Source organism: Polypterus senegalus, chromosome 5, assembly GCF_016835505.1.
Source record: "Polypterus senegalus isolate Bchr_013 chromosome 5, ASM1683550v1, whole genome shotgun sequence".
Lineage (NCBI taxonomy): Eukaryota > Metazoa > Chordata > Cladistia > Polypteriformes > Polypteridae > Polypterus > Polypterus senegalus.
Window position 1 is genome coordinate 52,036,344 of NC_053158.1, and position 20,946 is coordinate 52,057,289.

The following is a 20,946-nucleotide window of genomic DNA, read 5'->3' on the forward strand; positions in this document are numbered from 1 at the left end:
GGACATGCATCCATCAGAGCACAGCGCCTTATCAAATGTACTGTATATAATAAGCTAAAACCTATAGAATGCCATTTGTGCTAAAATAAAAGAAATAAAATGGCAATTATGAAATAAATAATCACATGAAACGTACAGAAATATATAAATGTCATAAATTGTAAAAAAAGCATAATTAGATATAATAATCATCTAATTATTATGAAAAACAGTGTAGTTACCGTACTCTTTTCTTGCATTCAAACTTGCAAAAACATGAATGTAGTAAGAGCTGTGATAGTTTTGCAGAGAAAACAGAGATAATGATACTGTATAGTGTAACTTAGCCAAACAATGAGCCTGTTTATGTAACAAACATAAGCTGTACTTTCAAAACCTGTTGACCTAATTGCACTTTCCTGTTGCTACAATTCCTTGTGAAACAACAAACACACACCTAGGACAAGTCGCACTGTTCCTGCTCTTTAGCGAAATACGGCCGGGATCTCCAATCGCCCTTTCTCACTGTCACAGTCTTTCTCTCTTGCTTCATTCCCTCGAACAACACACAACTCCTAATGCGGCTGCTACGGTATTTATTCTCTCTCTCTCTCTCTGAAAGTCTCTACTTGTCTTCTGGAATGTTCTTGGGGCTTATAAAAAAAAAGGGGTCACTGTCCCTGTCGAAAGGGTCACTGTCACTTGGGCACTTAGCCCCTTCTATCTGAAAAGCAGTCTGTAAACTATACTATTTTAAGACAAAATTGAAGATATATTGGAAATGCTTGTTGAACGAATGCTCTTCAAAATATTCACATTAAAACATTTGAAAATTTTGACAAGAGCAGGCCATTCAACCCACTAAACTAGCCTATCCTATCCACCTCTAAAATAAAATCAAGTTAAGTTTTGAAGGTCCCTAAAGTCCTGCTGTCTAATACATTACTTGCTAATTTACTCTATGTGTCTATATATCATTCTGTCAAAAACACAGCCTAACATTTTAGTGAAATTTACTCTTAACATGTTTCTAACTGTGCCCAAGACAGTATAAATCCACTGTACTAATTCCTTTAATAATTTTAAACATTTCAATCATGTAACATCTTAACATCTGAAATCCTGGAATCAGCCTAGTTGTTCTTCTCTGACTTTTTCACACACGTCTATATCTTTTTGTAGCCAGGAGACCAAACATGTACATAGCACTGCAGATGAGGCCAAACCAGTGTGGTATAAAGCTTGAGCTTCTCGTAAGCAGTACTTTTGATTTTCAGACCTCCCATTGTGTATTCAAACATAAGATTTTTCAATCCCTACATGTACAGTAATACTTTATATTTACTTACATTAGATTGAATCTGCCACAAATCCACCCAAGTCTGTATGCTGTCCAAGTTCCTCTGTAATTCCCAAATTTGTTACTTATAATTATGCTCAGTTCACTTGTTTCGATACGCATAGCATTGAAGCAAGGCATTTTTAATGAGCTCTCAGTAGTTTAAGATCGATTGAACACTGTGTCTGCATAGGTCATCTGGAAGCACGCCACCAGGAATTTTAAGCCGCTGACATTCACCATTAATGTGTGCCTTTAAGATTTCTTCATAGTCACTTTCTATGCAGGCACGATTCTCAATGAGTCTTAAATTGTTTTCAGCATCAACATTTTGAAGCGTGATTATATGTCTTAGCATTTCCAATATATTGTGAATTTGTCTCAAAATATGTGTTAAATGATCTGTCTTGCGTACAGTCTGCAAAACTAACAGTGACAACCCTCAACTGTCCCCACATCTTTGCCACTTGGAATATGAGTAGCAATGTAGTGCTAAAGACCTTTGGTTGCCTACCGCCTAAAATTAGCAGAAAGTATTCAACAGCAAAGGAATATATTCAGCCTGTTGGTCTTTGTCTTGATTGACAAGTGACCAAGACCAACAGGAGAAGAGACATTTTGAAAAACTGTAAATGGCACTGGCATTAAAACAGCCATTTGGAAATTCAGAAAAGGTCACTGTTAATTAACAACAGCAATTAAACACAATGTCATTTAAAAAATAACACCTGCAATAAGTAAATGTAAGGCAAGCTCATCACTGAACCAAAATAAAATGCCATTGCATCTTTGAAATTTAAGAATTTCTATAGAACTCTTGATCTAAAAAAGCCACATTCAGTTTGATTAACATAAAATGACCATGAAAGGGATTGACTAACAATGAGACTGACAGTTCACATGACTAATGCTTTAAAGGCAAACAGTTTCCAAATGGATCCCAATGGCACGTATTTGGTACTCTCCTCAATCGGTGCCTAACAAGTAATCTCGTGGCATCCACTCCTTGAGTTTTTAGGGACCGTATTGCGTAACATTATAAATAGCATTAAATGGCAGAACACTGAGAACATTCACTAATGGTATAGCAAGCTTACAAATATTCATTGTAATCTTCTGTAAGATGATACTCTATAAGCAGAGGGCTTTCCATTATCTAAATAAATAATAAAAATATTAGCTCTGCTTACACCAAAGAGCTGCATAATGCACTAGTGAAGTCAAGGAGCTCCATGCTTATATACTCTGTGCTGTGAAAGCCTTCAAAACAGCAAGACTAAGATAACAGAATGTGGATTTTGGACAAATGAGGCCATCAAGAAAACAATATTCATGTATCTGTTCACTGGGCTTTTAGTAAATGAGTTTCACCTTTCATCATTCTGTTAAACAGTGGAAATAATGGAGAGCCTTTATTTGGAGCATTTCAGCTTACAGATCAGCATTCTGCCTGTTCAGAACGAGGTAATCTCAACACTAATCTGTGTCTAAAAAGTATTAATATGCAGTCTCTTTTGGACAGGATAGTCAATATACTCGCAGCACGGTGGCGCAGTGGTAGTGCTGCTGCCTCGCAGTTAGGAGACCCGGGTTCGCTTCCCGGGTCCTCCCTGCGTGGAGTTTGCATGTTCTCCCGTGTTTGCGTGGGTTTCCTCCGGGCGCTCCGGTTTCCTCCCACAATCCAAAGACATGCAGGTTAGGTGGATTGGAGATTCTGAATTGGCCCTAGTGTGTGCTTGGTGTGTTTGTGTGTGTCCTGCGGTGGTTTGGCACCCTGCCCAGGATTAGTTCCTGCCCTGTGTTGGCTGGGATTGGCTCCAGCAGACCCCCGTGACCCTGTGTTCGGATTCAGCAGGTTGGAAAATGGATGGATGGATAGTCAATATACTCCTTAATATGCAGAATAGTTCACGTTGCAGTTGAATGATTCACTTTTTTATGAAATGTTTTGGTTTTATTAATAATAAGAAATGAAAGATGTGCTATTTATTTAAGGTGGGGAACAAGACACATGGACTTAATAAGTATTTGTTTTACAGAGTTTGTGGAGTTTTCATGTTCTTCCACTTTTGATTTTGTCTTGTTGATTATGCCAACCCACATAACCTCTGGTTCAATCATGAAGATGTAGGCCACTCTGATTTACTTCAGGGAATGATGTATACCAATGGAGTCTAACATCTATAGACTTCTGCTACATTATATTGACTGGCCTTTTGATTTCTTAAAGAGTGCACAAAGGTGCAACAGGAAGATGACCCCTGGAACCAAACCAAAAATATTTAGGTTTGAAGTCCAAAATGTAGAAGGGGCGCCAGCGATGTCCACTTTATTTTTCTCAGAAAGTTCTTGGCTTAAAAAAAATCAATACTTGGCAAAAACTAATAAAGATGAATTCTGATAAGGATTCATTTAACTTTTTGATAACCAGTTTATGACATCTACTTGTAACTCTAAATACCAAATTGAAAATTCTGCTGCACATGTGTTTTGAAAAGCAGTTGCTGCCCACTACAAATCGGTGCACCCCAATTGCAAACTGAGGCTCATCAGTGAGAATGAATGTGTCAGCACTGTTGATTTATTATGTTGGTGACAAGACAGTGTGCCTGTGTAAATGCTCCGATAAATAAGAGAACATCTACAAAGTACAGCATTAGTGCTACCAGTCAAAGAATCTTTGTAGCTTTAGCCTTCAAGAAGCTTCCTGCATAAAGACATGCCATTGAGGGGAGGAATCACACATGCTGGACTGAAGTAATGAGGAAACTCTGGCTTCTATAAATATTGGTTTCAGAATAGTGAAAAGCATTACCATTAAAAGCACATATTTCATATGTGCACAATTGGAAGACTTAAATCAAAATGCAGGAATATTACTTGCTTCAATGTGGGCATTTTCATAAAATTTATGCTTTGATTCACACAAACTGATACCAAAGAAGACACCTTGTGTTGAAGTAAATGTCTAAATACCACATCAGTCATCCTGACTAATGTTTGGGGTAAATAACATCACACCACCATTGTAAAAAAAATGCCCTTAGAGGCAAAAATGTGGTATGTCTCCTTTAACATTTTCACACCTTGTAAGACCGGCCTGCTTTCATAAACCAACGTCATTTTCAACACTCTGTAGCATGTACTACAAAATTCTGATTGCATAACTTTTTAAATGTTTTCAGTTCTCTCTGTCTCATCTCAGTTTACAATCATCTTGAGTTCTGCTCACCTACAACTTTCAGTCATCACCCTGTAATAGTAGCCCTGACAGCACTCTAACATTAGTGTGGTACAAAATAACATGGGCATCTGTCTAAAGGTACAGTGTCCTCACCTCACCATCATGCTCTCTACTCAACTGTGTGGAAAATGGTTGAGAATGAAAAAGGATGAGTGAGAAATGAAAAGTGATGAGTGATGACTGATGAGATATGAGAAATATGTGACTTGTGATTCATGATGAGTGGTATACAGCACTAACTCAGGAAGAGACAATAATATTAGTGAAAATGACAGAGAGATACACTCAGTCAAAACAAGCCAAAGCAAGAACTATAAATCAAACTGATCTTTCATCGAAAATGAAAATGCTAAACAGATTTTGAAAATCAAAAACCAGAGCAAGAAATCTTAAACCAGGAAGTCAAAAGTTTTATAAAAATTACAAAATGTAGAAAACATTCTCAAACACTGAAATGCCTGAGCTGGCTCGTATGCACTTGCACTGATGATGTCACAAGTGTTGTGCATTCCAGGGAATTCTGGGTGATATTACCATGGAAACAGTCGCCATATTGTTCTGAAATGATAATGCCCACAAAAAAGCAAAGATGGTGTCACAGCATAACACAAAAAAATATTAAACTTTTTCAATTTACACTAAATTAAAAAACTAATGTTAAATTCATAATAATTGGGTCCAAAACCTTCTAAATACTATAAATGCATAATTTGTAAAAATGAATTCAGGAAATGACACACAAATTAATAAAAACTGATGATCACAACAAGTAGCAAGTGAATAGGAATGAGTGATGAATGATGAGTGAAAAGTGATGCACAAGTGAATAATGATGAGTGACAAGTGATCAGCAACAAGTGAGTCTTGATGCATGACAAGTAGCAACATATAACGTGCGGTAAAGCTGATGTCTGATAATGGGAGAATTGAAAAACGATGTCCACTTGGAGAGAGAATATACACACATTTTACCAAGTACTGTTGAAATCTTTTTGTGACACCATCATTATTTTTAGAAGTGGCACTTTGCAAAAGCAGTTGTAATTCAACAAGAAGCCAACAACCCTACACATTCCCTCTGACCGTAAACATAAGAGATTTGCCAAAAACACTTAGTGGTTACACGTGAATACATTCTACTCAATTTCAAAAAACTAATCGACTTAAATTCTCTTTCAGCATTTATTCATTCATTGCAGTTATTTAATGTATTGAGTTTACCTTCTCTTGATTCTTCTGTTTGTTATGTTAATGTGTCACCTTTCATGCCTAACTAGCTGGATATAAGTTGGCGCACCATAAAATTGCTTGATCCAAATAAGTGGTAGACAAATGAAAAGACTTACAACAGTGTGATGTATTCACTTAGATGAGTTAGGTCAGGGGTGCCCACACTTTTTCGGCTTACGAGCTAATTTTAAAATGACCAGGTCGAAATGATCTACCTACATTAAAAATTATATATATTGTGGAATATGGCCGGCCAGTCATCCCGGCCAATACCCCCAGGCAGCCAGGTTGAGCCCTTCCTGCAGCATGGAGGTGCCCCGAATGCCAACAGGGCATCATGGACATTGGAGCGTTTTTTCACCGCCCTGCTGGATACCATGGGGGCCACTAGAGGACGCTGCAGGGAGGAACAAAGAGTATTTTCCTTGCACCCCGGAAGTACATTCGAGTCACATGGACAAGAGGAATGACGTGCTTCCGGGTTGAAGAAGAAGGACTTTTTATCTGACCCGGAAGTGTTCCTAGTCACATGGACAGAGAGAGAGAAACACTTCCGGATGAAGGACTATAAAGGATTATGGGAAATCCTCAGACGAGGAGCTGAGTATTGTGGAAAGGAGGGTCCTTTGCGCATTGTTATTTATTAATAAAGTCAATTATTGGACTTTTATCTGGTGTCTAACGTATTGTCCGAGGGTTCAAGGGAGCGATAGCACTCCCTATCTGTCACTATATATATATGGGCAGTCCAGGACCTCCCCCGGGATGTTTGGTGGCAGCCTCCCTGGCTGACGGTGATTCCCCAACCACCCGCAAGGGCTTCATGGGAGATGGAGTCCTCCACAGTCTGGTTGGGGGCTCAGATGGCCGCTAGGGGGAGCTGCATGGACTCAGCAGCCTAGCTGGATGAATCTTCAGCCCCACCCAGAGGTGCAATTAGGACTAGGTGGTCAAACATCTGGAACACTTCCGGGTGGGTTATAAATAGGGCCAACCACCACCACTCAAGAAGCCAGGGTCGGGAGTAGGAGGACTACGCTTGTGGAGGAGTGGTGGTTAAAGGAAAGGTTGTTGCTGTGTGGTGGAATAGTGCTTGGGACTGTGTATTGCCTGTGGGTCACGGGGAAGACATACGCCCATGGGTAAAGAAAAATAAAGTCTTGTTGGTTTTATACGTGCCTCTGTGTCCTTCTGTGTCGGGTCAGGTGGCTATATAGCGCCTTTTGTTACAGTTGTCGTACCTTGCATAACTAATTAACCTTTATGGCACAATAACAATTCAATACATTTATGGTCACTACAGTATTTGGATTTAATAATCTTCATGTGGGAAAAGGCTGACTTGCATAAATATGTAGAGCCGAATAATGCAGTCAAGGAGCTTTTGAATTCAGCTGAGTGAAAAATGACGGCTGTCCGATTAACTGCGATTTTAGTTCCCTCTCCTTTCTCTTTCTCAGATCGCTTTTCGGAAGGAAGTCAGTTTCGTAGTTTTTATGAACAGTTTGAATGTGCCTTTACACATTTTCCTTCTTTGGAATAGCAATGATAGATTAACAGATCAGACAAACGCACTTTGATTGTGACATTGTGAGAAAAAATCCTCTTCCAATTCCACATCCATCCCATACCCTCTGCAAAATTTTTTTTTTTTAAATCCCTTCTTTAGTCGATATAAATTGGAAGGCTAACTAGATCACAGCCGGAGTTTTGCAGTAGCTCCCGTGTTTGATTGTGTGTGCGGGATGACTAGTGTGTTAGAAGAAAAGAGATCTCAGACTGGCCGCTCTGTATGTCAATCAAGTGGCAAATGCCATAGGGAGGATATACTGTATAGACTAACGTTTAAAAAAATTTTTTTTGAATGCAACACGATCTACCTGCACTACATTTGCGATCTACCGGTCAATCGCGATCGACGCATTGGGCACCCCTGAGTTAGGTTTAGTTGTGCAATATTGGACTTGATTTTGGAGGAAGATCGTCTGACTTCTTACCCTTAGACAGCATTCCACTTTTTATATGTTAAGCTAAAACAACAGTGAAGACTGAAGTGCAGGAGAGAAGCACAAGAATGGTGAACAATTTAGACTTAGTGTCTCTTGTCAGCTCAGTGATTTGCAGACATGTATTTCATTTTTATATAGGAAAGGAATACCTTGATGGCTGCTCTGTTGGATCTAACCAATAGGTAGCTCATTTCTGAAGGTGTGTCACAATTTGAGTTTCCCTTTTGATTTCATAGCCGGCTTTAAAAATTCTTCAACTTTCTCAGTATATGGCAATAAATGTATCAATTTCACAAAAGAAAATGTAAGCATTAAAAGCCATCAACTTACATCTGATATATTCACTTTATAAATAAATAAATCTGCTACTTTAAAAGAAAAATATACATTTTGTTAATATACATCATTCCGGGCTCTTGGCATGGGTGAACAAAGGGCAGAGTACGAGTCATGGCAGATAGAATGGATGAACAGCAAACAAGTGCATTGGTGACAGAAACACATGCTGTATAATGGCCGAAAAGTTTTGAGCTGCTGTACTGAAAGACGACCAGACTTAAAGAATCCAATTCAGTAGACACAGTTCGAGCACTGAATACTGTGAGCTGGTAGAATTGCTTTGTCTTTCTTTTCTTGGTTTCAGGGCTGTCAAACTCAAGACACCAAATGTCCTTTAAATCACCAACATTTGCTTAGATTGAATTTTTATGGTTGTAAAGAAAGAAAATTACAGGGACACTTGACACTCTGAGTGTTCCTCTTCTTCTTCACACAAGAGGACCCATGGGTCTATAAGATCAGCTTTCTTAATAAAAACTCTGGAACAAACAGCTGAATGTCTGCTTTTCCATTTCCATATTCAGTTCAATTTCAAACATATGAGACAGAATATTGTCATATCATCATCAAGCCCAATGAAAAGAACACATTATTACATAACGGGTTATTTTTAGTTGTTGCATAGTACTGTTTTCATGAGGTGCCATCTGTGCAGTTTTACAGCAAAAGGCAAAACATGTGTTGGAGGATAATAAATCCATAGATCCGTCAATTTTCAAGAGTCACTTATATGAGAGAGGGTTAAGCACAAAGCAAAAGCCAGCGACTGGTCAGATACGGGAGAGCCAACACCCACAGATAGTTTAAGGATGACGTTTAATCCAACTGTTTGCTTTGAACTTTGAGAAGAAACCAGCAATAATAGAGGGAATCCATGACAAGATGGATAGGACACATAGACTGCACTAGCAAAGTTTCCTTTCCTGGGACTGAATATTGGGTGGAAAATGTTAAGTGCTGCTAGCCAGTTTGATTAACAGATTTCAGGCCTAGAGGTTAGGTGAAAGATGCCATACAAATGTTTAGTTGGATGCGTGTTATACCTTGCCAAGCAAAATAAAGCCATTTGTTCGTACTTTTATCTATACTAATAAAAGGCAAAGCCCTCACTGACTGACTGACTCACTCACTCACTCACTCATCACTAATTCACCAACTTCCCGTGTAGGTAGAAGGCTGAAATTTGGCAGGCTCATTCCTTACAGGTTACTTACAAGAGTTAAGCAGGTTTCATTTCGAAATTCTACGTGTAATGGTCATAATTGAATCCTTCTTACGTACATATATACGTCCATAGCCTGCAGCTTGGTCGCCGTGTGAGGCGGCGTTGCGTCCCCCATCCCCACGCCTCCCACGTAATTGACTGCCTGCCCATATAAGGCTGTCCATCGCTCCGGTCTCTTCATTCCCTTCTTTGCTTCGCCACGTTATTCACGTCTCCCTGCTGATAACTGCAGCCTTTTTATTTAATCCACGGCTTCTCCGCTGTTTTATTGTTCGTTTATTATGATGCAAAGTTATCGATGAAGCCGGTTGTATGCTTACAACGCTTGACAGATGATGAATGTCACTTCAACACAAGTCCTGCAAATACTAACGTAATTGAAATTGAAACTCAATCCGATTATGACAGCAGCAATCCAAGCTGTGAGAAAACAGTAAAAAGGAGGCGTGTCAGACGTCGTGGTACATTTTCTGATGCAGCGAGACGGAAACAACTTTGTGACGCTGCTGCCAAATACTCACAGAAAAATCCACAAGTTAGACATGCTGTCGCTAAATACTCTCAGGCAAATCCACAACTTAATAGAGACGCTGCCGCTAAATACTCACAGGCAAATCCACAAGTTCATAGAGAAGCTGTCACTAAATACTCGCAGGCAATTCCACAACTTAATACCGGGAATGCCTGTTAAACATCTTAGATTCACGAGTGGCGATTTGGGTAGTGAACACTTCGATGAATGAAACCTGTTATCTTTACAACGGTTGACAAATACGGAATGTAACTTCATAACAATATGTCCTCCAAATACGAACCTGGCTGAAAGAAATAATGATAATCAAATCCTTGATGACAGCAACACTCATAACAGTAACAAAACAATTACATTGACAATCATGTTACGTTATTTTTAAAATGTTCCCTTTTCTTTTTCATAACTTCTTTAACACACTACTTCTCTGCTGCGAATCGCGGGTATTTTGCTAGTCAATTATATATCAGACAGAAGCAGATGACTTTGATTTGAATCAAGAGACAACAGGACACATTTTTCACAGTGCTTATGCAGTTCAGTTATGTGCTTGTGAAAATTTCCTTTTCCCCAAAACCATATACAAGACTAAACAGTCAAAGAATTCCAAGGCCAGTCAAAGCTCTCCTCTTCTGAACAATTGTCACACCAAATAACTGCTAGCTGCCTTTAAATTTCCATACCTAATTTGCTAAGTAAAACTGAGCAACAAAAAATGTCAGCCTAAAGATTACTCAGGCAATATGTGTAGGATGGATAAACAGAAAACAAACAAACGTGTTCTTCTAATGAAAAAATCAAAAGAGAACAAATATCCTGTTATCTACAGTTAATAAGTAGAACAGCTTGATCTGTGGGGACAAGTGCAATACCAGACATTGAAAGTTTGTTTTTTTTCTCTAAAATATCAGTTTGTCTTACAATTTAAAGATCTTTGTTAAGGTTACAAGATCTTACCAAAGATGAAACAAGGTCCGGCTTAATTCATCATAATTTCATACCTTATATCAACAGAATCAATAGTACTAGGGTGCTAGTGAGAAGTTAAGCAAAATGACACCTTTTATTGGCTAACTAAAAAGATTACAATATGCAAGCTTTCAAGGCAACTTAGGCCCCTTCTTCGGGCAAGATGTCAACAGAATCTGAAATTTCATGAAGATCTGTAGACTTTTGATATCCACTTTAATTGAATGAACATATACATATATATATATACATATATATACACACATATACACATATATATGTATATATATACATATAAATATATATATACACATATATACATATACACACACACACACACATATACACATATATGTATACATATATACATACACACATATATACACATACAGTATATATATATATATATATATATATATATATATACATATACATATACACACACATATATATTTTATATTTTATTATATATTATATTATTGATCATTTGGTTGATATTTTCAAATTATGACATGATAAAACCATACCAAGATTAAATGTGTATATGCGGCAGCACAGTGGTGCAGTGGTAGTGCTGCTGCCTCGCAGTAAGGAGACCTGTGTTGGCTGGGATTGGCTCCAGCAGACCCCCGTGACCCTGTAGTTAGGATATAGCGGGTTGGATAATGGATGGATGGATGGATGTGTATATGCGTTGTACTGCAATGTAGTTAACCTATTAGATTGCATTTAATCTTCCATAGCCTGCAGTCTCTCATATTCTTTGATTATTTTGTTGAAGTTAATTTGTATTTTTCAGTTCAAGGCTAAAACTATTACAAGACATTTGTCATCAAGTTTTGCCTCACTGCTCAAACCCCACGGCTCAGGTTCTCTATGATTGGCAGCACTACAATAAACGAATGCCAGTGGCTCTGTTGGCTGCTGCCTCCTAATTAAGCTGAAAATAACTGGAGGTGCATTTTAATTGCAAAATACTCAGTGCCCCCTCACTTGCAAATACGTCAGACATCTGCAATTTAGCCTCTTGAATTTCATACACATTTCTACACTTACATGAATAGGAAGACACTCACTTCTATAAGTAACTCTGTCAAGGAAGCAAGCTGTGAGGCAGGCTGAACAAATATAGCCCCTTTCAACGGGATTTTACCTCCCAAAATTGCCTTTTGGATTTTAGAAAAGGTGTCAATAAACAAGCATGTTATGTAACTTTCTATATAATTATCTGTAAAGTTTAGCTCTACTGTTGTTTACAACTGAGATAATAGGAGCATCCTGGCTTATTTTTAATACTCTCTAAAGTGTGCAATTTCACTTGTAGCCTGTTTTAATTCAGATTCCTATATGCAGGAAAGAAGAAACACTGTATGTTTTAAATACAAAAATGTGGGCTTGAAGGTTTAAAAACATCTAATTAGAGTGGACTCATGACTGTTAAGTCTTAAGATATCTAAATGACTTAGTTATCATAAACATAATGCTATAAAAATAATATTAGAATTAGTAGACATTTAAAACTTCATGAGTTTTTACAGCTCTATTAGATGTTTTATTGGTTTATTTATTTGTTTTGAATATGACAGATAATAATAGATTATTATCTAAAATCTTCTTGTAGTAATTAATTGCTTCTGAAAGCATACACAAATCTATAAAGGTGATATTTGAACTAATAAACTCATAAAATAAGCACATTTAATCCAATCATATTTTATGATAAAACACTTTTTAAGGTATGACCTACTCGTAATTTTTAACTGGAATGAACATATGCGTCTGCTTCTTCTGTGAAATGTGATAATTCCACTGAGCTCTTTGCTTCACAGTCTGTCTGCCACAAAGGCTGCTGGGTAACATACTAAAACAAGACATTCTTAGCCACCGAAACTTCATGCTTGGCATTCTCATGAGTTACTAGGGGAACACAAACTGGGACTAAAGCTTTTTGGTCCTTGAAAAGAATCGTTGCTTTCTTTAACCTACAACATGAATATTTTTTTTTTTTCTTTTAGTACCACATAATGTACAACTAGCTAACATTTTATACTTCAGTTAACAAATCACAATATTAATCACTAAGAAACAGCAGAAAACCAGGCAAAAAATAAATCTTATTTGTGAGCCACAGACAGATTTTGTACAGATAAAGTGACACAACCTGCACAGCTTTCTTTCAACAAAATCCTTGCTTCCCAGGTTTCTAACAAACACCATTACCTTTAATATCCTTCCCAAATCCCATTGAAGATGTGACCGCTTGGCCTTTGGATTTCTCTTTCATCACATCATCGTCACTTGAGATGTCATTTGAATTCATTTTCTTTTTCTTCTTTTTTTTTTGTCGAGGGGGTAACTTCTTGGGGAATGTGAACATCGGGAATATAACCAGTAGCATGGCAATAGCACAAAGGAGGAAACCACTCCACCTGTTAAAAAATACACATATAAATAATCAGCATGTTTGCAGCTTTAACTTACATGTTTAGGTTACGCTGCAAAAGACGACACAAACAAGCAAGAGACAGGTGCAAGTGTTCCAAACAAAAGTGCTGTGCAGATCTTCATAATAAATGAAGTCAATAAACACTACAGGATAAAATCTGGTGGTCTTTTGTGGAGGGTAAACATCACAAGAAGTAATCCAAACAGTTAATAATCCAACCTGGGAAGTTAAAATCAACATATTTCTTGCTGCTCTTTCCCAGCCAGTCCTTATCAGGACTCACTAGCATCCGCGATTGCCTTCGTCTCTCTTCTCTCCCACTCATCCTCCAAACTACACCCTACCTTAAAATATTTTTAGATATTTTAAGGGTGAAATGGGTCTCTACCTGTCCTTTTAAAAATAACACCTCTAAAGCAAAGTGTCATTTACTTGCCATGACGAAAACCGCAGTACATGTAAATTTGATCTGTGTTTGCAGTTAAACTCCTCGTGTCTTACAGATATCTGTGTCTGCCTTATCAGCATTATACATAGGCCAGTAAAGTGACTGTTCTAGTTTATGGGTTCTAAAGTAAATTGCTCATTAAAATTTTCATAGCCCAAAATTAAGTGAAAACTTTTATAGAAGTTTTCCAGTTTTCTAGCGAGGCTTCTTTTCAATCAACAAAACAATACTTTTCACAACTATTGCAAAGTTTCACAAAAAGATCAAAATATCACCTCTAATGCCCTAATCAGGGCGATACGTACATCTAGGACTAAAATTAGTTAATAACTTCATCCATCAATCCGTCCATTTTCAAACTACTTAATCCAATTTGGGGCAGGAACCTTCACTGTCTATGCACTGGAGATAGTCACGTACCCCACATGCTCACGCTGGGGTTAATTCTTGTTGTTAATAGACCCAACCTGCATGTTTTTGGGATGTAAGCCAAACAACCTTCAGATAAAGACTAAAGATATGTACAGGGAGAAGGTGCAATCTCCATAAGCACAGTGACAAAGCTGGTATTGAAACTTAGTCCAGGAGGACAGGGGCAGCATTTGGACTAGAGCAGATATATAAACTGCTCAAAAAAAAAATAAAGGAACACTTTGAAAACAGATCTCAAAGGGAAAAAAATCCTGCTGGATATCTATACAGATATGGACTGGGTAATGTGTTAGGAATGAAAGGATGACACATCGTTTGATGGAAATGAAAATGATCAACCTACAAAGGGCTGAATTCAAAGACACTCCAAAAATCAAAGTGAAAAAATGATGTGGCAGTCAGGCGAGTCCATTTTGCTGAAATTTAATTGCAACTCAAAATGGTACTCAGTAGTTTGTTTGGCCCCCACGTGCTTGTATGCATGCCTGATATTTTTGGGCCTGCCCCTAAAGAGATGACAGATGGTGTCCAGGGAGATCTCCTCCCACATCTGGACCAGGGCATCACTAATCTCCTGAAGAGTCTAAGGTACAGCCTGGCTGTATTAGATTTAGGTCAGGTGAGCGTGGGGGGCCAGTCAGTGGTATGTATCAATTCCTTCATCCTGCAGGAAACTGCCTCCATACTCTCGCCACATGAGGCCGGGCATTGTCATACACCAGGAGGAACCCAGGACCCACTGCACCAGCTTAGGGTCCGACTGTGGGTCCAAAGATTTCATCCCGGTACCTAATGGCAGTCAAGGTGTCGTTGTCTAGCCTGTAGAAGTCTGTGTGTCCACCCATGGATATGCCTCCCCAGACCATCACTGACCCACCACCAAACCAACTCATGCTTAATGATGTGTGCTCAGGGTGAACCTGCTCTCATCTGTGAAAAGCACAGGGCACCAGTGGTGGACCTGCCAATTCTGGTATTCTATGGCAAATGCCAATTGAGCTCCATGGTGCCAGGCAGTGAGCACAGGGCCCACTAGAAGACATCCAGCCCTCAGGCCACCCTTATGAAGTCTGTTTCTGATTGTTTGGTGAGAGACATTCACACCAGTAGCCTGCAGATCATTTTGTAGGGCTCTGGCAGTGCTCATCCTGTTCCTCCTTGCCCAAAGGAGCAGATACCGGTCCTGATGATGGGTTAAGGACCTTATACAGCCCTGTCCAGCTCTCCTAGAGTAACTGCCTGTCTCCTGGAATCTCCACCATGCCCTTGAGACTGTGTTGGGAGACACAGCAAACCTGGGGAAGTTGGACTACCTGTGCAACCTCTGTAGGGTCCAGGTATCGCCTCATGCTATCAGTAGTGACACTGACCGCAGCCAAATGGAAAACTAGTGAAAAAACAGTCAGAAAAGATGAGGAGGGAAAAATGTCAGTGGCCTCCACCAGTTAAACCATGGGGATCTGAAAGATGAAAATACACCTAATAAAAAAAATAGTTAATAATGATGTTACTCAGTATTGAATATCAATCATAAGTGATTACACTTTGTATGTCAAACACACGTGTTAGACCTCATCAAAAATGTTGTGTGCAGTTTTGGCCTCTTTATTCAAAAAGGATTTTCTGCTGAACTGAACAAGCTTAAAGGGTTGATAGTGGAGGACAGAAATGCTGACAAGTTCAGCAGCTATCTTGATTATGAAGCACGTGATAAGCCTCATGTAAGAAAAATAACAATTTTTAGACAGCATTGCGCTAGAAGACCAGACAAGAACTTGCAACCTATTTAAACGTGTTTCATCTCTGTCTTACTTAAAGAGAACAGTTGGAAGAAAGTCTATTCTCATATGCATGCTGATACATATGCCTCCAGTCACTACACCAGATAGATAGAGATAGATAGAGAGATAGATAGAGAGAGAGATAGAGAGATAGATAGAGAGATAGATACTTTAATCCCCTTGGGATAAATCAGCATACTGATAAAGAACAATATTTAAATTGTTAAAATATTAAATAAATAAATCAATAAATAATAAATATATTAAATATATCTTTAAATATAGAGTGATAACAATGACGGTATAACAGACAGACATAATTTTGTATAATATTAACATTTACCCCCCGGGGTGGAATTGAAGAGTCGCATAGTGTGGGGGAGGAACGATCTCCTCAGTCTGTCAGTGGAGCAGGATGGTAACAGCAGTCTGTCGCTGAAGCTGCTCCTCTGTCAGGAGATGATCCTATTCAGAGGATGCAGTGGATTCTCCATGATTGACAGGAGCCTGCTCAGCGCCCGTCGCTCTGCCACGGATGTTAAACTGTCCAGTTCCATGTCTACAATAGAGCTTGCCTTCCTCACCAGTTTGTCCAGGTGTGAGGCGTTCCACTTCTTTATGCTGCCTCCCCAGCAGTCCACTGCGTGGAAGAGGACGCTCACCACAACCGTCTGATAGAACATCCACAGAGTCTTATTGCAGATGTTGAAGGAAGTATAGTCGGCTCTGTCCTTTCTTACACAGAGCATCAGTATTGGCAGTCCAGTCCAGTTTATCATCCAGCTGCACTCCCAGGTATTTATAGGTCTGTACCCTCTGCACACAGTCACTTCTGATGATCATGGGGTCCATGAGGGGCCTGGGCCTTCTAAAATCCACCACCAGCTCCTTGGTTTTGCTGGTATTCAGTTGTAGGTGATTTGAGTCACACCATTTAACAAAGTCCTGGATTAGTTTCCTATACTCCTCCTCCTGCCCACTTCTGATGCAGCCCATGATAGCAGTGTCATCAGTGAACTTTTACACGTGGCAGGACTCTGAGTTGTATTGGAAGTCCGATGTATAGAGGCTGAACATGACCCGAGAAAGTACAGTCCCCTGCGGCGCTCCTATGTTGCTGACCACAATGTCAGACCTGCAGTTCCCGAGACGCACATACTGAGGTCTGTCTTTAAGATAGTCAACGATCCATGCTACCAGGTATGAATCTACTCCCATCTCTGTCAGCTTGTCCCTAAGGAGCAGAGGTTGGATGGTGTTGAAGGCGCTAAAGAAGTCCAGAAATATAATTCTTACAGCACCGCTGCCTCTGTCCAAGTGGGAGAGGGATCGGTGTATTATATAGATGATGGCATCCTCCGTTCCCACCTTCTCCTGGTATATGAAATGCAGAGGGTCGAGGGCGTGGCGGACCTGTGGCCTCAGGTGGTGAAGCAGCAGCCACTCCATGGTCTTCATCACATGTGACGTCAGAGCGACAGGCCGGAAGTCGTTCAGCTCACTAGGACGTGATACCTTTGGGACTGGGGTGATGCAAGATGTTTTCCAAAGCCTCAGGACTCTCCCCTGTTTCAGGCTCAGGTTGAAGATGCGCTGTAGAGGACTCCCCAGCTCTAACGCACAGGCTTTCAGCAGTCGTAGCGATACTCCATCTGGACCTGCTGCTGCAGTCTTTTCAGCTCTCTGCTTACCCGGGCTGCTGTAATTGTGGGTTGGAGGAAACTCTGTCTTATGCTGGTATCAGCAAAAGGATTTGTGGAGGGTGCAGTACTCCGAGGTGAGAGTGGGTTAGGGTGGTCAAACCTGTTAAAGAAGTTGTTCATCAGGTTTGCTCTCTCCACGTCTCTCTTGACGGTGGCACCCCGCTTCGAGCTGCAGCCAGTGATGATCTTCATCCCATCCCACACTTTCTTCATGCTGTTATTCTGCAACTTCTGCTCCAGCTTTCTCCTGTACTGCTCTTTCGCCGCCTCGAGCTGGACTCGGAGTTCCTTCTGCACGTGCTTGAGCTCATGCTGATCACCGCCTTTAAAAGCCCTTTTCTTCTGGTTCCAAAGGCCCTTGATGTCACTTGTAATCCATGGCTTGTTTTTAGCATAGCAGTGTACTGTTCTTACTGGAAAATATGCAATATGCATCATAACAAAATTAAACAGGTGTATAAATTTGGGTACCCCAACAGAGATATTACATCAATACTTAGTTGAGCCTCCTTTTTCAAATATAAACAGCCTCTAGACACCTCCTATAGCCTTTGATGAGTGTCTGGTTTCTGGATAGAGGTATTTCTGACCATTCTTCCATACAAAATCTCTCCAGTTCAGTTAAATTTGATGGCTGCCGAGCATGGACAGCCCGCTTCAAATCATCCCGTAGATTTTCAATGATATTCAAGTCAGGGGACTGTGATGGCCATTCCAGAATATTGTACTTCTCCCTCTGCATGAATGCCTTTGTAGATTTCGAACTGTGTTTTGGGTCATTGTCTTGTTGGAATATCCAACCCCTGCGTAACTTCAACTTTGTGACTGATGCTTAAACATTATCCTGAAGAATTTGTTGATATTGGGTTGAATTCATCTGACCCTCGACTTTAACAAGGGCCCCAGTCCCTGAACTAGCCACACAGCCCCACAACATGATGGAACCTCCACCAAATTTGACAGTAGCTAGCAGGTGTTTTTCTTGGAATGCGGTGTTCTTCTAACGGCCATGCAAAGCGCTTTTTGTTATGACCAAATAACTCAATTTTTGTCTCATCAGTCCAAAGCACTTTGTTCCAAAATGAATCTGGCTTGTCAAGATGAGCATTTGCATACAATAAGCGACTGTGTTTGTGGCGTGAGTGCAGAAAGGGCTTCTTTCTAATCACCCTGCCATACAGATGTTCTTTGTGCAAATTGCGCTGATTTGTAGAACAATGTACAAATACACCATCTGCACCAAGATGTTCTTGCAGGTTGTTGGAGGAGATCTGTGGGTTGTCTGTAACCATTCTCACAATCCTGCGCATATGCTGCTCCTGCATTTATCGTGGCCTGCCAGACCTGCTGGGTTTAACAGCAACTGTGCCTGTGGCCTTCCATTTCCTGATTACATTCCTTACAGTTGAAACTGACAGTTTAAACCTCTGAGATAACTTTTTGTAGCCGTCCCCTAAACTATGATACTGAACAATCTTTGTTTTCAGATCTTTCCAGAGTTGCTTTGAGGATCTCATGCTGTCACTCTTCAGAGGAGAGTCAAAGGGAAGCAAAACTTGCAACTGACCACCTTAAATACCTTTTCTCATGATTGGACACACCTCCTATGAAGTTCAGGTCGTAACGAGCTAATCCAACCAATTTGGTGTTGCAAGTAATCAGTTTTAAGCAGTTACATGCATTCAAATCACCACAATTACAAGGGGACCAACATTTTTGCACAGCCAGTTTTTCACATTTGATTTAATTTCATACAACTAAATACTGCTTCACTAAAACTCTTTGTTCAGAAAACACCCCAGTACTCAGATGTTCCTAGGAAATGAGAGACATACCACCGTTATCTTTTTTGTTGAAAGTAGAGCAAATTATTATGCAGGCTGAGAGGGGTTCCCAAACTTTTTCATGTATAATATGTGCCTTTCTAACCTTTATGGCAATAACAAGGACGCTAAAGTATAATAAAAACATTCTATTTGGTTTAAAATTTGTTGCATAAATTTGGGGGTGGCTATGTCAGAAAGTTTAGTTAGAGTCATGTTCTCTTAATAAGACCACTTTTTGCTGGGCTTCTTCAAATGACAATTTGACTTTCTCTAAGTGTCAGGTGGATAGAATCAGTTAAGCTGGATTGGGCTACGAAGCCCATTCTCTTCTTGCCTTGTCATATATTCTAATCACTCCATAAAAAGTGGTTGCATGTCTCAGAGAACGAAATCTGTGACACATCTGGTTAGTTTTATGGACTGTAGAGAATTGCTTGTCATAAGTGTTTTCATTGGTTTAGAGTTTCTCTTATTGTTAGCTAAAAATGGCTACTGCCTTTAGTGTAGTAGTATCTGTTTAAGTATACAGTAATAGTTTGTTTTTTGTTTTTTTAGTGTATTGGCCATGCGTATGCACATAAAATCCAAAGGCATTCCACACATCACTTTATTTTTCCTCTCTGTCTTTATTTACTATTTTTAAAATGAAAAGAATGCCAAAATGACATGAACAAAAAAAACATACAAAAGTATGAGGGGACAATGGAAGTCAATTACAGGACATTATGTTACGTCTTCTCCTTGTGGTCACACAGCTCTACAAACAGCTAACAACTGGAATGGAAAACAGTAAAAGCCAGCTTCAAATTTCAATGTAATTGTAATAAACTAATGCCACAAGAATTAATTAAAAATAGACATTGCTGAGCAATTCATTGCACCACAGTGTTGCTCCCTAAAGTCAAATATTTTTATTCAAGCACGCAGCTCCTTACCAGTTTCCAACAAAGCGAGGGTCACTTTGGTCGATGTTCACAATGGTTTTCGGATCCACATAGAAGCCAATAAGGACCCCACCAAGAAGATATCCTGCTGCAGGGCCCAAAGCCCCCATTACATACATGATTGCTGCAGAGAAAAAAAAATCATTAGTATGATTAGTATACAAAACCATCCCTGTTATTTTTATGCACGGCATAACAAATATTTTTTGCATAAAATTGATTAAGACAAAGAGCTACCTATTAACCGATTTTCTAATTTAGGTGTAAATATTGATCTTTCAAAAATATTTTCCAAGTCACTTTCTATGCTTACCATGCCACCTCAGATCTAACACTGAGGGTCAAAGTAGAAGAGAAATGGGCCATTTGGCCTCATAATAGAGGCACATTTTAGTGTCAGATCAATAAAATAAAATTAGAACATTTTGTGCTGAAAATATGAAAGAGTATTGCAGTGTAAGTAGCCCATTAGGCACAGGCAGCATGCCCAAAAGAAGGAA

The 20,946-nt window shown here is 39.5% G+C and overlaps 1 protein-coding gene across 2 annotated transcripts in view; it reads right to left on the bottom strand.

The window, feature by feature from the left end:
- LOC120530279 (solute carrier organic anion transporter family member 5A1) overlaps positions 1 to 20,946 on the bottom strand; it is a 204,077-nt gene that overhangs the window by 69,453 nt on the left and 113,678 nt on the right. For both annotated transcript variants that reach the window (XM_039754622.1, XM_039754623.1), the window contains exons 3-4: positions 20,438 to 20,570; positions 13,087 to 13,295 (exon numbers count right to left, since the gene is read on the bottom strand). In XM_039754622.1, coding sequence (XP_039610556.1) covers positions 13,087 to 13,295; positions 20,438 to 20,570 — 342 coding nt within the window. The remainder of the gene's footprint in view (positions 1 to 13,086; positions 13,296 to 20,437; positions 20,571 to 20,946) is intronic.